Source organism: Anoplophora glabripennis, unplaced genomic scaffold (assembly GCF_000390285.2).
Source record: "Anoplophora glabripennis isolate ALB-LARVAE unplaced genomic scaffold, Agla_2.0 scaffold355, whole genome shotgun sequence".
NCBI classification, from domain to species: Eukaryota; Metazoa; Arthropoda; class Insecta; order Coleoptera; family Cerambycidae; genus Anoplophora; species Anoplophora glabripennis.
This window is the reverse complement of record NW_019416457.1, coordinates 116,001-131,970: the sequence shown is the minus strand read 5'-3', so window position 1 is coordinate 131,970 and position 15,970 is coordinate 116,001. Positions and strand designations below refer to the sequence as shown.

General features: G+C 32.2%; 1 protein-coding gene across 1 annotated transcript in view; it reads left to right on the top strand.

Moving 5' to 3' along the window:
- LOC108906963 overlaps positions 1–15,368 on the top strand; it is a 62,922-nt gene extending 47,554 nt beyond the window's left edge. Inside the window, exons 3-8 of the mRNA XM_018710421.1 lie at positions 2,318–2,924; positions 5,011–5,217; positions 5,295–5,549; positions 14,457–14,612; positions 15,107–15,253; positions 15,365–15,368. Coding sequence (XP_018565937.1) covers positions 2,318–2,924; positions 5,011–5,217; positions 5,295–5,549; positions 14,457–14,612; positions 15,107–15,253; positions 15,365–15,368 — 1,376 coding nt within the window. The remainder of the gene's footprint in view (positions 1–2,317; positions 2,925–5,010; positions 5,218–5,294; positions 5,550–14,456; positions 14,613–15,106; positions 15,254–15,364) is intronic.
- Positions 15,369–15,970: the final 602 nt, after the last annotated feature.

Genomic DNA, 15,970 nt, shown 5'->3' with positions numbered 1-15,970 from the left:
ATATATATATATTTGGCAAAATAACGTGTATAAATCTATATGTACAGCTAATAGGCGTACGTGCAAAATCACATTTTAAGCTATTCTGACTATTTGTGGTTAATTTTAATATTAGTTAAAGTAATTTCACAATAAAAACTCATTTGAACTGTTAAAAATCCTATTCTTTTTCTAACTTCTTTCTGGTTAAAAGTAAAGGTGTCTTATTCAAATTTTATATCTCAGTATTTTGCTCAAGTTAATGGTTAAAATGAAACACCAAATTTAGAACACATTTTTTTATATCACAGTCAAAACTAGCAAAGAAACTAATACTAATAAATGTAAAAAAGATCATTTGAGTTATTGAAAGTTACTACAATAATACAAATAAAAGTCTTACTTGCTAGCATGATACGAACATTAGACTTTGTAATTTACTATATAGTGCAGATGCCTGAAACTTCGAAAGGACTTTTAATTTACTTAATATGCAAATACACCATTTAGCTTCAACAATAGGGTCAAACAAATTTAGCTATCCAAACGTCTTATAACCCGAAAACGACAAAATCTCAGATACGCCCACTACTCTTAGCACGACAATACAAGTGACTAAGAATTTAATAACTCATTTTCGATAGGAAACATGTGCACTTGTGCTCATTGTTATACCTTCAAAATTAAAAAATTCTAAGAAATAAAAGAATTAATACCTTAAGTAGTCTTTTGTTTCTGGCTATATTCTTTTGTTTGTAGAGACTTTGATAAAGACCAGGTTTTCTTGTTGCACGTCGCTAAAATGCGCAGTCGTATGATTATTATCTTATGATTTGAGGCTATATTAATTTATTTAAATTATACTTTAGTTATACTTGAACTTAGAAAACCCAAATTTGGTACACGGTGAGAGCATTAATCGACAGTAAGTAGAGTTCAATTGAAGCATTTTAAAGAGTTACCATTAAAATGTGAATTTTTAACCCGTCGCGTTGGCGGACTTATTACTTTGCCGTTTTCAACAAACACGAATAACTAATAATACGTATTGTAGCTGTGTTATTTAAAATAATCGAAAATTAGAATAAAATGCTTGAGAGAAAACGGTGATCATTTTGAACAATATCTATAAATTATACACAGGGCAACAATTTTCACACCCAAAAGCCAGACCTCACTTGCCCGAAGATTTTTGGTATGCAGAATCCGAATCCAGCGTCAGAATTGCTCCTATGCTATTACTTCGGCTTTTTGAAGAACTTTTTTTAATTTTAGTACCACTATTATGAAAATGCTAAAGTACCCAACTTCATTCAATGATATCTCCGCGAATAAAAAAGATTTTTCAAATCTGAAAAAAAGCTTTTTGAAGGGTAAGAGTGGGGTAGTTTTAGAGGGCATGATTCGTTTTTAGAAAAAAACTAATTTTTTGCTCTGTGATATACCTAAGCTCAAACATAGCAAACAACCCTCTTTTTTGCAGTTTTAGGTTAGGATATCTCGGAAACATGTCGTATAGGAGCAATTCTGACGCCGGATTCGGACCAAAAACCTTTGGGCAAGTGAGGTCTGGTTTTTGGGTATGATCTTTCGTCAAATTTTGTTGCCCTGTGATTATTATCGGAGCAAATTGTATGTTATTTATGTTGTTTAAGTTGTTTGTTTGTCTATTAAATTATTCTTATTCCAACTTTTTTTCCTGATCTTCAAGTTTTTTAAAAACTAACAAGAGGAAAGTTTTAGAATTAAATTCCTCGTAAAACAAAGTAATAAGTCCGCCAACGGGTTAAAAATTCTGTCACATTTTAATTGTGCATCATCCCTTATCAACCCTTTACAATGCTTCCATTGAACTCTACTTACTGTCGATTAATGCTCTTGGTACACTCACACCGTGTACCAAATTTGGTTTTTCTAAGTTCAAGTATGACTTGACTTTTTTCGAAATTTGAAACCTCACTTTCAAGGCCTATAACTTTTCAGGGGTGCAACTTAGTAAAAAGGTAAGTTGCGTTATATCACCATATTTTGGGTTCCCCTACATGCCCCTGCTGGGTTCTTATGCGAAACACCCTGTATAGAAGTTGCTCTTCTGAACATACAGGATGTTCTCGAATTTAAGTCAATATCTTCTAATGATATCTACTACTACTTTTTAGAATTACATATTATCCAAAAAAAATTCTTTTATTCTTGGAAAGGCAGCAATATCCTTTTTATCCTCTTTTTAAGAAGTATGTTCATGTAAATTTTGATCTTATTTTTATATGTTTAATCATATTTCAGTATTTTCAAAACCGTTTCTACCGTTTTATTCAAAATATATTCTTCTTTGCAGGAAATCTTCTTCGGAAACCAAGCATTTACAAAAGAAATTCCTTTCAAACTTTCCAAGAATTCTTGCAAAACTCAGAGGCGCGTCATCAGCAACGGTCAAAAAGCGACGAATTTCTTAGAAGAAAACTGAGGTCCAGCGAGGAAAGCGTAAAACGTGCCGAACTAGATGGCTATATAAACTTCATTAAACCCAACATTCCACATCACAAATCCCAAGATAAACCGAACAGAAACAAAAAACTGCTCACCACTGCGGAGACTGTTTTAGTAGACAATAATCCCTCCAGTATAACGGTAAACGATTATAAACCCAAAAAGTACCGAACAAGAACAAGCAGCGCCGGAACATTAATAATCAGCGAGGAAAGTTTTAACGACGCACATCATCGACGTCGGCGTCGCAATGTTGCCGATGCCGATCAGGCCCTAATGGAAAGAAAAAGCGTTGACGTTCAGAGCAGCGCAAGAAAATCTGGTGCCGGCGTAGATACGGAGGGTCTTAGGGATGGGGTTCAATTAATAAACGGTTCTGCCAGTTCGATCTCTGGAAAATATGCATTTAATCCACGTCCAACCGTTAGAGAAACTCCTACAGTAGGAAATCTTAGGTATGTTATTAAATAGGTGTATATATTACAATAATTCTTAAGTATCATGTCCTTGCTCTAACATCACATTTATTACTCTTTTTATTTGATTGGGGATTTCTGCTACATTGAAAAGAAACAATTTTAAAGAAGTCAACCTTTGTGCGAACAAGTATCAGTCAAGCTTTATAAATATAAACTTTATAAATTTAGATTTACCTAACTAGAAATCGACTTTCGGGTCCAGAGGTCAGACAATGTTTATTATACGTTTTTTGGGTCGCTGAATCCGAATCCAATTTAACCCCATCATCTCAGGATTTTTCATAATGTCAAAAAAAAAAATTAAATTCTGAACAATTAAACCATGTAACCTTAAGACTCGAGCTTCCAACGATAAATCCAATTAACCAAATCCCATAAACATTTAACCCAATGATATATTAACCTAATATGCCATTAACCCAAACCCCAATAACCTCATAATCCCATAACCAAGGGAATAAATCATAGGCAATTTGTATTATTGCAAAACATCACATAGCAGAGGACTCTTTCAAAAACCACAAATACTCATACTCAAAAACTTCCCATAGCTATAACCCCATAGCTCGTAACTTCATATCCCCATAACCACATAACTAATAAACCTATGCATTCAAACCCCAAAACCCCCTTGCCCCTACAATTCATAACCCCACGATTCCCTAACCACAACTTCATTACCTTGTACTTTGATCTCATTCACCATTGTGTTACAGTCGATCTAGATTTTTTTCTATAACTTTAATTGGTAAGACTGTCGGCATTAGCAATACCACGAGGTGGTTACGCAATCGGATTTCTTACGTCATATAGCTCTCATAAAAGCTTTTGAAAAAAAATATAATTTGTAGGATAGACCGTACTATAAATTAATCAATAAAACTGAGGTTATGGTGTTATAGGATTATGGGAGTTTTTGGGTTTGAGTACTTGGGTTTTCATGGAATCCTCAGCTATGTGATGTTTTACAATAATTCAGATTGCCTATGATTTATCCCATTGGTTATGGGGTTATGGGTTTATGGGGTTATAGGGATATTGGGGTATGGGTTCATGGACTTTCATTCGGTTAAATGTTTATGGGATTTGGTTAATTGGATTTAGCGTTGGAAGCTTGAGTCTTAAGGTTAGGTATATGATTTTTTGGGGTCACGAAAAATCCTGAGGTGATGGGATTAAATGGTCTGACATGTGAGCCCGAAAGGCGTTTTTTTTTCTGTGGCTGTGTAATTCTTTAGATTACAGATTTAGATTAGATCAGTGCAACACATTACACAGTTAACGTTTCGAGAAACTCTGAGTTATCATTACCACAACTTTTATTATGAAATTGAATTTGTTTATCTACCTTTCATTCAATTATCGCAAGTTTGTTTGAATGTAGGAGATGTTTATTTTAACTAGAAATAAGCCTATGAACTCTAGAAAAGTTTATTAAAAATTGTTCAAATGCACTTCTTAAAACATATCTACTATATGGAAACATATTCGTGCAAATGTATCATATTATATGGCTTACTTTTTCGATAGAACAGTGCACTATCATACAGTAATTTTAAGTAAATGTTATCCATAGGCAGCACGTTCTTGAAAGTCTCTCGTGTATACAATGACTTTCTTTTTGTGTTTTCTAATTTATTTTCACGTTCATATTAATTCATTCATTCATCTTGCTGCTTAAAATATGTTTCAAATATTCTGAATGTCTCTATGCATTTTCAACTTAAATTTAAATTCTCTGTTACATAATTCTAATAGACGGGATATTTCTTAGATTCTTATTCTTTGGATAATCTTACAGAATTAAGTACCTAAATAATTGTATGGATTTTTAGTTGACACCAATACACTTAAATTATTATCATATAATAGAAGAAATATGATACATTTTTTAAATTTCAACACCTTGTATCTTGAAAGACAATGACATTTAACTCCCGGTTTGTTAAGAGTATTTAGCCTAAAGTAATCCAAGGAATACGTCACTAAAGTTATCGTATAAACTTAAAAAACACCCTGTGTACTGGGATAGACTTCATATAAATATCATAAAATGTTTTAGCCCTGGAACTCAAGCAACTACTGCCGTTCTTGACCGGCGGCGACATGATTTTAATAATAGTGTCCAGAAATATAACGCTTTACAAGGAATTTCTAATGGCAATAGTGCACGTAACACGCAATATGTCCGACATGACAGTGATCCAATTAATTCTATCTCCAGAAGACATGCATTTAATAGAAATGTTGATATTGCCCACAGCCTCAGGTAATAATCGACAATTTTTAAGTTGTTTTATATATTGTTATTAGAGTTTCTTTTTATAGATCATATTTTTCTTTTAGCTCTGGAACTATAACAAATAGTGACAACTGTTACTCTAATTCAAATATAAATGGGAAAACTATTAACAGAACTTCCTCCAAAGGAAAAACTGATCTTACAAATAGTTTTTTGAAAAATCCTGACACTAGTAGAAAGACCTTAGGATTTACGAAATATGTACGACCAATCAGTGATCCTACAAGTTGGATATCAGGGAAATATGCATTTAATCCACGGCAGCAGATTTCAGAAATTAATAACCGGCAGAAGCTTAGGTATGAGAACATATATAATTTAGTATGTAGTTTTTATTGAAAGAACTGATATAAAAGACGATGAAGGGTGTCTTCATTACTGAAGACACTATTGTGATAAAATATGTCATAAATAATTATATGTTTATTGTCACATTCTACTGCTACTGCTACTGCCTTCATTACTGAAGACACTATTGTGATAAAATATGTCATAAATAATTATATGTTTATTGTCACATTACAAAGAATAATCCATTACCTCTGTAGTGCACTCCTCTAGTCATATCGTCCTTCTTAAGGATAAATCTATCCACGGAAATCGAAATAATGTTCTACCTAAATGAACAAAAATGTATACTTTGTATTTGCTGTCAGATAGAGATACATTATTTTTTATTATAGAAATATACAAACTTTAATGAATTCGAAGATATACAATATGGTCCACTAAAAACCAAGACATATTTTTTTATACATAATCGCCTTTTAGATACACTTGCTGAACTAATTACGATGATTCGGTTAGCCATCCAAGACCTGTGTGATTTTACTTATTAATTTTAATCACTGTTTTGCAATTTGACAGATTTTGATTTTTGATAATTTATTATTAATGTATTCCACTAATTATCCATAAACCTTCTTCAAGTTTGTAAATACCTACCTATTTTGTTAAGAAAAATAAATTATTATTTATTTAGAAATATATGTAGATTTCGAAAATCGATTAATGGGATTTTTATGTAGGTATATGAAATCAAACCTTTATCTACTGTAGGTATAATTTTTCGTATTACCCTAGAAACTCTCTACAGCTTTTGTGTTTTACATAATCCTTTTAAAATAAAATATAACTAAGTTAACTTGAGGTGGCTTTTATTACCAATAAGTCTGTATTTAAAAAAAAACATATCAATCGATTTACACTAACTGACGTTTTTCGTAAACGATTTTCATAATTGAAATTATTATTGAAACATTTATTATTTATTTTTGGTGCAGTGTATGTACTATTTAAGTTTAGATGCTGTTATTTCCAGGAAGAAATTAAATTTAAACGATATTTTCCGTTTCTAAATAACTCCTAGATTATTAGCTACTGTGAAGTTGTTTACATTCAAAATAGTGCAGTGTTCAAGATACCCCCGAATATATTTTTTCAAATAACTTGAAAACGATTTGAGTCAAAACTTCTTACTTGGTACACACGTTTATTTATTTTAGTAATACAGGGTAGCGAAATGAAAATGAAACAGAGCCATTTTCATGAACTGCGTCAAAATTGTAGAAAAACGCTCAGACCCGTCGATTTTAGATTAAAGGGGGACATGCCCCAAGCAAGGGTAAGCATCGCCCCAAAATATTTAAATGGCATTGGGGGTTGAGTAATATTTCTTTTGAAAGCTCTTACAATTCTCTTTACAACAGACTTTAAATTTTATAATTTTGCCTAATACTTTGAAAAAAATTTCCATTTTAAAATTTAAATTATGTTTAGTTGCTTATTTACTACTTAGTTGATTAAATGTTGAAACTGATGACCGCTCGCTTCCATACAAGAATAAAGATTTTGTTCGCGCACATTCCGAAGCATTTTCGGAGTGCTTCGACGGCATTCGTCGACGATTCTTTGATGCAAATCTTCCAGCGACGCTGGCTGTGTTTTATAGATTTTACTTTTTAGGTATCTCCACAAAAAGAAATCAAGGGGCGATAAATCCGGTGATCNATATAAATATATCAACTTGTTTAAAGAATAGTACCCAAGTTTTATTTAATTTATATTCGATACCCTCTGTACGTATTTGGGCACGCCACTGAAGTGTATTGTTTACTGCACCTCTAGCAGCTATTTTTGTTTTTCCAACTCACTCTATTATCTATTTGTTGCTATTGACTACAAATGAATGTTATTTAGTGCTTAGGGCCTCTCTATGTTTACTTATTCCTCTGAGATATTTACCGAGGTCACAGGCGCACATCTAAAATACTCGAAGTTTTTAATAGATACTATTTTTACTTATGACGAAGCATCAACACCACATTTTAGTAATCTCTCTATCCGTGTATTGTACAATAACATGTACAGGGTGATTCACTATATTTTGAGCCCTCCCCATTAACTTTTTTGTTTTTAGAGTTCTAAAAAATTGTGAAATACAAAAGTTGCACGATTTTTTATAAATTTTTCGAAAATAATAGTAGAAAAACAAATGAAGTCCAAACAAAGTGGCCGCGGATGTTAACTTTGTTAATTTAAATGGAACACTGTATATTTTTACATATTTGGAGAGAACGTTCTCTGTCGAATATGGTCATATAGGGATTGTTGGGTCCATCTCTAACAATAAGCGAGATATTATTAAAAAAAGAAAAGAAGGTTTTCTTTATTAAGAAAATAAGAAATTTTGTAATTGTTAAAACTCTTTCAGGCATTTCTGCCTTTTTTCCTATTACTAAGGATTTACAGATTTAGTTGTAATGTATTTTGACAAATCGCACATTAATATGGTCCAAAATACGTACAGGTATTCTAACTAAATCGCACTAATTAGGCCATGAGAGGTCTAATTACTCACGGACAATGTTATATGGTAGGCCGTGATAGTGACAGGTAATGTCATGATAACATTGTTATTGATTCACAGTTTGTAATATTATTTAATTAAAATGGGTTATACAGTACTAGAAAATTGAAATATAGGAATTAAAATAGAGTAAAGATCTTCTCCATATTTCTTAATAAAAAACATTCTTTTCTTTTTTTAATAGTATCTCGCTTATTGTTGAGATGGACCCAACAAACCCTATATGACTATGCTCGACAGGGAATGATCTATCCAAATATGTAAAAATACACAGGGTGTTCCATTTAAATTAACATACTTAACATCCGCGGCCATTTTATTTGGACTTCATTTGTTTCTCAAATATCATTTTCGAAAAATTCATAAAAGATCGTGCAAATTTTGTATTTTACATTTTTTTATAACTCTTAAAACAAAAAAGTTAAAGGGAGGGTAAAAATATAGTGAATCACCCTGTACATATCTGCCTCTCATCTGAAACTTCGCATCAATAAATTTATTCGATACACATCTAGCGGCACTCTAATGCTTGCCCTATCGGGCAACAATCTAAGTTTTTTGCTGAGGGACGTTGGCCTTACATTTCATTGTCGCCTGTGCATATGTGAGTTTGACGCTTTGCTTGGCACGTGTTTTTGTGGCAATCAGTAGAATTGTGTACGGTGAACATAGAGCGGCACACGGCTTAACCACAGATTTAGCCTACCCTCTACGACGCGTATTACCGCTTACTAGCATAACATAGATTACACTATTTATTTATTTGATTGTCGCCACAAAGTCGATGTCTAGTTATTATCGAACTTCGAAAAGGCATTGTTTGTCCTCGTCTTACATTTGCATATGTGTAAACTTTTTTCTTTAGGCAGGGCACATTTAAAATATCAACTACATTAGTTCGATGTAGGATTTTCGTGCATGCATTTTTTCGTAGCGGTAAAAATACGGTTACTTTGTTCATATCAAACACTGAAGTGTTTCTGTCATTGTTAAATATGATTCAGTAAAATTATAACTTAGTTTTTATACATTTGTATAACACGGTATAACCTTCTAATAAGTGTGTTTATTTAGTTTGTGATACCTGTGATATTTGTTAGTCGATCAGTGAAAGTTCATCAAGGTTTTAAACGATACAATATTACTATACAGGGTCGGAAAGTCCCCATGGTTCATCGGCCGTTACGTGAGAGTGATAAAGAAAGTCATAGAAATCCGTGCGATAGAGAAAGATGGCTATAATGAAGGCGTCTAATAATCACCGCTCAATTCGTCCTTCCACAAATAAGATCCACTTCTTATTTGTAGATGGGCGAAATGGGCGATGACTAATAGACGCCTTCATTATAGCCATCTTTTTCTATCGCACGGATTTCTATGACTTTCTTTATTGCTCTCACGTAACGGCCGATGAACCATGGGGACTTTCCGACCCTGTATAAAAGTTATAACGTTATTGTGATTGTGTTTTGTTACCGAGTGTTGCTTTCACCAACAACACTTTCAGTGTTGCTACCAAGCTTTCAACCGCGAAAACATACACTTCCCTGGATTCAGATATACCTTCCAATTATTCAAAATCAAGTGTTGATAGAATTTTGAAAGAAGAAAAAATATATGGAGAAGTACCGAACCAAAGCTAACATAGGAAAAATAGAAGTGGATGAAGGGAGAAATATGTGATCCGATGGACAGGTAATTGATTTTTCTTTAAAAATGAACTGCCAACCTTGGGAAAAGTAACTCAAGCTATTGCTGAAAACCAAATCATTCCTAAAATGGACAAGGATACATTGAGATACACTTTACACAAAAAATAGTAGATAACTTAAAAACTAGAAGAGATAGGTATCGGGAACCCTGATACTGTTCGAAAGAGAATAAAATTGTGTATCAGAATATAAAAAATCATGCAGGCTGTTCCATTTAAAAAACCGACTTATGAAGGTTTGAAGTTAACTAAACTCGGCATTAAATTTCTAGCACCCTGTACGCAATTAAGCCACTTTGAAAGTATGGATGGAAAGCTTAGGGGTCTAGCTATCCCCCCTATATTGTTGCTTTGTCTTTCTTACTATAAAATACACATGGTTTGAAGCTAGTCACTATTTCTCTCCATTTTTTTGAAAAAAATTAAATATCTCGTAAACGGTGAATTTTAGGAATTACAAAACTTCATAAAACCTACCTAAAATAACACGTAGAATTAAAATAAGCATGTTGATGGTGACATTGAGAAGGGCATGCCCGAAAACCCACTATTCCAAATTTTTAAAGTTCAAATCTGAAATAATTCTAATGGGCCGCCACCGTGAGACACCCTGTATGTATAATTGAATTTAAGAGCAACGTTAAAGAGAAACCTCTAAAAATTTCCTTATACTTCATAAATTAACAGTCGTTCCCCATGTTTTCAAAAATTTCCAATCTTTTACTTGGTGATTTACGTGTTTCCCACAAAAATATCTATACCATATAACAGGTCCAATTTAAAACAATTAAGAGCTTTAATTTAATTCAACGCTACTCTAAATTACTGTCATTATTGTGAATAATCAACAATAACTATTCTTTTCCAGGGAAACCGATAAGACGACGGGGAAACAGATAAATCCGAGCGCGAGTTTGTTTTATTCTCTCAGTGATGTGTTTCCATTTCGCGAAATAGTGGACGATAAAATCGATGCGAACTTGAACGATAACTGTAATTACGTCGTGCTGGAACCAATAACTCCCAGTACTCCTAGTGAAAGTCGTAAAAATAGCGAACCGATTATTGAAAAATTAGACCGGAAGGAGTGTAGGAAAGTTTGCGGCCGAGACAGCGATGGATCGCCGTCTTCCAATGCAATCGAAAAAGGAAGCCGAACAAAAGGTAAGGAAAGTTATTGCGGTTGTTCTGTTGCTCTGTTTGCTTCTTTCTAGATTCCGCTTGCGTCGTCTAGGGGATTATAGGCTCAAGTGAGATTTACACGTTTTTTGAACATAGAAGATACAATTACTTTCCATGTCATCGCCTTTTTATAAAAGAAGAAAAATAGTGTAATTATTTTACTAAATTGCATTTCAAGCAATTTTAAGAACAGAGAATATGAAATTAATTTCAAAGTCATGTCTTTTCTAATAGAAACATTTCACTGAATTGCGTTTCATAATAGCCTTAAGAAAATTTGAATTTAATTTAATATATGTACAGGGTGTCTGGTAAGTATATCTCACACTCTCGGGAGTGTATAGGGGAGGTCAAAATAGCACTAGCTTGTCACAAATAAAATTCCTAAAGTACTCCTTAACGGAGATACAGAGCCTCAAAGGGGTGCCCAGTGATTTACCTTTTCTGCTCTAACTTTTGAATCGACGCACGACGTATAATTTAATGACATTTTAATGATTTATGTAGGTCAGAAAGGCTCATAAAACCTTACTACAGTAAATATTTTACACTGTCAGGGAAGTCAGAAACTAACTTACCACCACACTTGTTGGTTGTTGGTCGTTGGGCCAAGATATAAGATAACAAATGAAAATCGCGTAACAACATTTCAGTTTTTTCTTATTATTTTGACGTGTAGAATTCATTCCTGGAGTTGGTGGGATTCTCCCTCCTCACCCTGTATAAGATAGGTTTTGATAGAAAAATGTAATTTTTATGTTACAGACAAAACACAATACATTTGTAATGGAAACGTTGATTTAGTTTGATGAAGTACCGAAGGTGCGAAATTCTTGTTTTGGAACTTACTGTATAATTATAATTCATAATGAACAGCTTTTAAATGTAATGCTACATCAGCGAAGGATGAAACGTTATTTTTAAACAATTGTTCTACAAACGTTACTCGCATTTTGAAAATCGTGCAAATAAATTATCATCATTTATAACGAATATTAAAGTACTTATTTTCAAATTACAGAACATTTTTCACGGAAAAGTAAAGCACGGATGATCAAAGGATCAAACAAATGATTACGACGTTGATGAATTTCGGGACTGTTATCCCCTGGATAAATCTGCGGCTTGTAAATTTTACCTAATTAACTGAGGAATGATTGAAATATTTGCTTAGTAAAAATGACAAAGCGCATGATATATATTCCGAGTGTCTACAACTCATTATTTGTTGCTTTTTAAACTGAAATTACGATTTGACATGTTCAGAAAATATGCATTTGTTAACAGAGTTTTGAAATCAAAGGGGTATAGCCGTTTTTATCATCTCGCATAATGGTATTTTTTATTTCTTGCTCTTCCAAAAATACTGCATGTATTGTCTTGAAATCAGGAAATTAATTAAGGATTATTTATTGTTTAGAAAGAGTTTGGTCATTTCCCATTTGCTTTTAATATAATTTAATTGGTTTTAATTTGTTTAAAATATATTAAATTACATTAAAGGTGTTAAACTACTTCAAATAAATTTAAAAAATCTTTATTGATTCTTCTAGATATGCAAAAGATATCTAAATTCATTTGCAAGATTCTTAACTGCTAATATTGTGGGAAACAACTGCTATACTTTATTAGTGTTTTAGATAATTATTAATTATTAGGTGTTCACTAATATTGTTGGTAATTCAATGCTTAGGGTATGTATTACACAGAGCAGCTGTTCTCCTCAAACAGTTAGTNAAAATCGACGGGTCTGAGCGTTTTTCTACAATCTTGACGCAGTTCCTGAAAATGGATCTGTTTCATTTTCATTTGGCCACCCTGTATATTACTAAAATAAGTAAGAAAACGACATACAGGGTGTTATTTTTTGTTATCCTCACTCTCCTGATCACTGCATAATATTTTTAATAAGCAAGGCTTTGCACGGTTATCTAGTTTACATTATAAAAAGTAATTACGTTTTCTTTTGAAAAATTTTGATATCTACTAAGGATTTGGAGTAATTCAGATAAATATTCAGTGTTTACTAACCTGAAATACAGGGCGTTCAAGAATTTTGTTTTTACATTTCGAGGAATGGATTCTATGCTTAAAAATAAGAAAGATTATATGAACAGTTCCTAAACTATAAAAATTGACTCAAATATGGGTTTTATTTTGTATCCTAGAACCATCGTAGTAGCCTTGGAAAGCATTATAAGAAGTATGTAAACACTTTCTTCTTATATATTTTTATGAATTGAAATATAAATGGGGAAACGAAATTCTTGAACACCCTGTGTTTCAGCACAATCGGCACAAAAGATTCATTTTCGTTTTTCTCGAATTCAAAATTTTGAACAAAAAAAACACTAAATAATGCAAACTAGACAACCCTAACTGTACGTATAAAACATTTACAAGGCATGGGACGTCATCCCAGAAAATAGCACCCTGTGTGTCATTTACGCTATGTTAAAAAGATACAGGGTGTTAAACTTAAAAAAATATTTTTAAATAATTTAAAACTAATAAGTGAAATAATTTGAAATTGGGCACATGTATTTATATAAACATTGTCCAAAATCTGAGGTCTTTTCCAAAAATTTAGATGCTCCAGTGGCGGAGATACAGGGTATCGGTGGCATATGCATATTTTTCTAAATAAAATCGCACGCCACTGCTTTACAGTAACAGTCATGATATTTTCGGATTCATCTTACAATTTTCTACAAATTTTGCTACTTAACAAACGAACTGAAAACACACTCTGATATTGGAATAAAATTCGGTTTAAAATTACGTTGTAGGCTACGATATAAACTTTAACATTCTGAGCAGTTAGAAGAAAGAATAAATAATGCTTTTCATCAGATTCAAGCAACAATAAATTTCGAACAAATTACGTTCGTGGAAATGAAGATACTTTTGAGCATTTTCTCAAATAAAATCATGAAAATGATGACTAATATTATTAATTTCTTTATTTGATTAAATAATAACCGAATGATTAGTGTTTGCCATGTTATTTAAGTAAAAGTGTTTTCAGTTTGTTTTTTAAGTTTTACTCGAAAATCGGGCTTTTTTCCAAAAACATAAGAGATTAGTAATTTGTAGAAAATTGAAAGACGAATCCGAAAATACTATTATTGTTACAGTAACTTTATAGAAAAGACTCCCCTTAAAATTCACCAAAAAATACGAGGTTTCATTTTTGATTACCGTTTGTGAATCACCTTGTATAATATACACCAGTATAATATACTAAAAAAATTATTTAATACCCTCTCTATGGAAAACTGTTTATGTAATAAGCCTTACTAATTGTTTTATCTGCCCCCGAAGTTATCAAGTTAAAAACTGTTACAGTTTACACCATCTATTATAGGGATACTGTAATTATTTATTAATAATAATTAATAAAAGTTTATTGTTTTGTGACATAGATACTTTTTATGATTACAGAAATGGTTTAGATAACTCAACACCTGCTGGTGTAAATGCTACCGATACCGTAAAGCATGTCAGGCAGATAAGCGACCCCACGAGTTCAATATCACGAAGATATTTATCTAATGGAAATTGGAGTGTTACGAAAACCAGCAACGGAGTCACGCTAAGGTACAGTGTTTCGGTATATTTTATAGGTTCTTAGTTTGATTTATGATTATAAGCTTATAATAGTACTACCATTTGGGAATGTTACATGTTCAAAGTTGCAAAATATAATGGAATTTTGTACCTGTATCATACAGGGTGTTCCGATGCACATCTAATTCGGACAATAAATACTAATAAATATTTATTTCACATGCTGACTGAGATACTTACGATCTGCTAAATTAAAAAAAATGTTACTGATCTATACCTCAATTTTAAAAATTGACTGGTCAGTTCAGAGTCATTGTACTACATGCCATTTATTTGATCTAAGTCAGGAGTGGTTTGATTTGAAAAATTACATAATTTTTAAGTTAATACTGTATTAAGCTCTTTTCCCTCTGTTATTTGGTCCATGTACGGGTTACTCTCCTATCTCAAATATTATATACTTTGTTTTTTCAATTTAAACCCATTTATGACTTTTGTTTGAGATAAAACTTCTGTAATTTTAGTAATGGTTTTAACAACTCAACAAATGTTGATGTGCGTACTACAAGTTACCTAAGATATATTAGCAACCCTAGAAGCTTGACACCACGAAGTTATGTACCTAATCGACATTCAGTTATTCCAGAAGTCGGCAATAGAAATTCTCTAAGGTAGGTACTTTATAGTAGTTCTTTAGTATGAGTATTGAATAAATATTTCTATTAATAAAAAAATGATAGTTTAATAGAAATTCAAAATTTATTTACGAATATAATTTTTAGGTGACACAAAGTCGCATTTATAAAATAGCTGTCAATGGAAATGACAATTAAATTAACTTATTTAAGATCTCTTGTCTAGAACTTATTAAAGTGCATTTTTCCATAAAGTAGGATATACTTGATAGTTTCGTATGTTCACCCCGTTTTTTCACAATTCCGTAGGCCTCTATATGCATATTTTTATACTCTATCTTTATTATAAACAAACCTGTCATGTATCCATGAAGTTAATGAAAATGTGGCGTTTGTTAAATTATTCGCATGTTTATTATCACGGAAATTCGTATTTTTAGAAACATAAAACTACATGTTTTCTTCGTGGCATGTTAGATTTAATCTAATACTTAGATTAATAAATTTGTTAAAATTATATAAAATAAATGTCCATTTGATTTGCTTCTAATGCTGCTGGTAGAGGGCGCCACCTATAAGAGTACGCTTGAATTAAATTGGACCTAACTTTTTTGCTGCCGTATATATTGACGTTTCGGATTAGGGCATTTTTTTTAAGTAAGAAAGGTATACTTGGTCGAAATCTCTCAGACCAACAGTTTCCGAGATATTGGCTGATGAAGAGTTAAACGCACACCATATTTTCAAATTTTA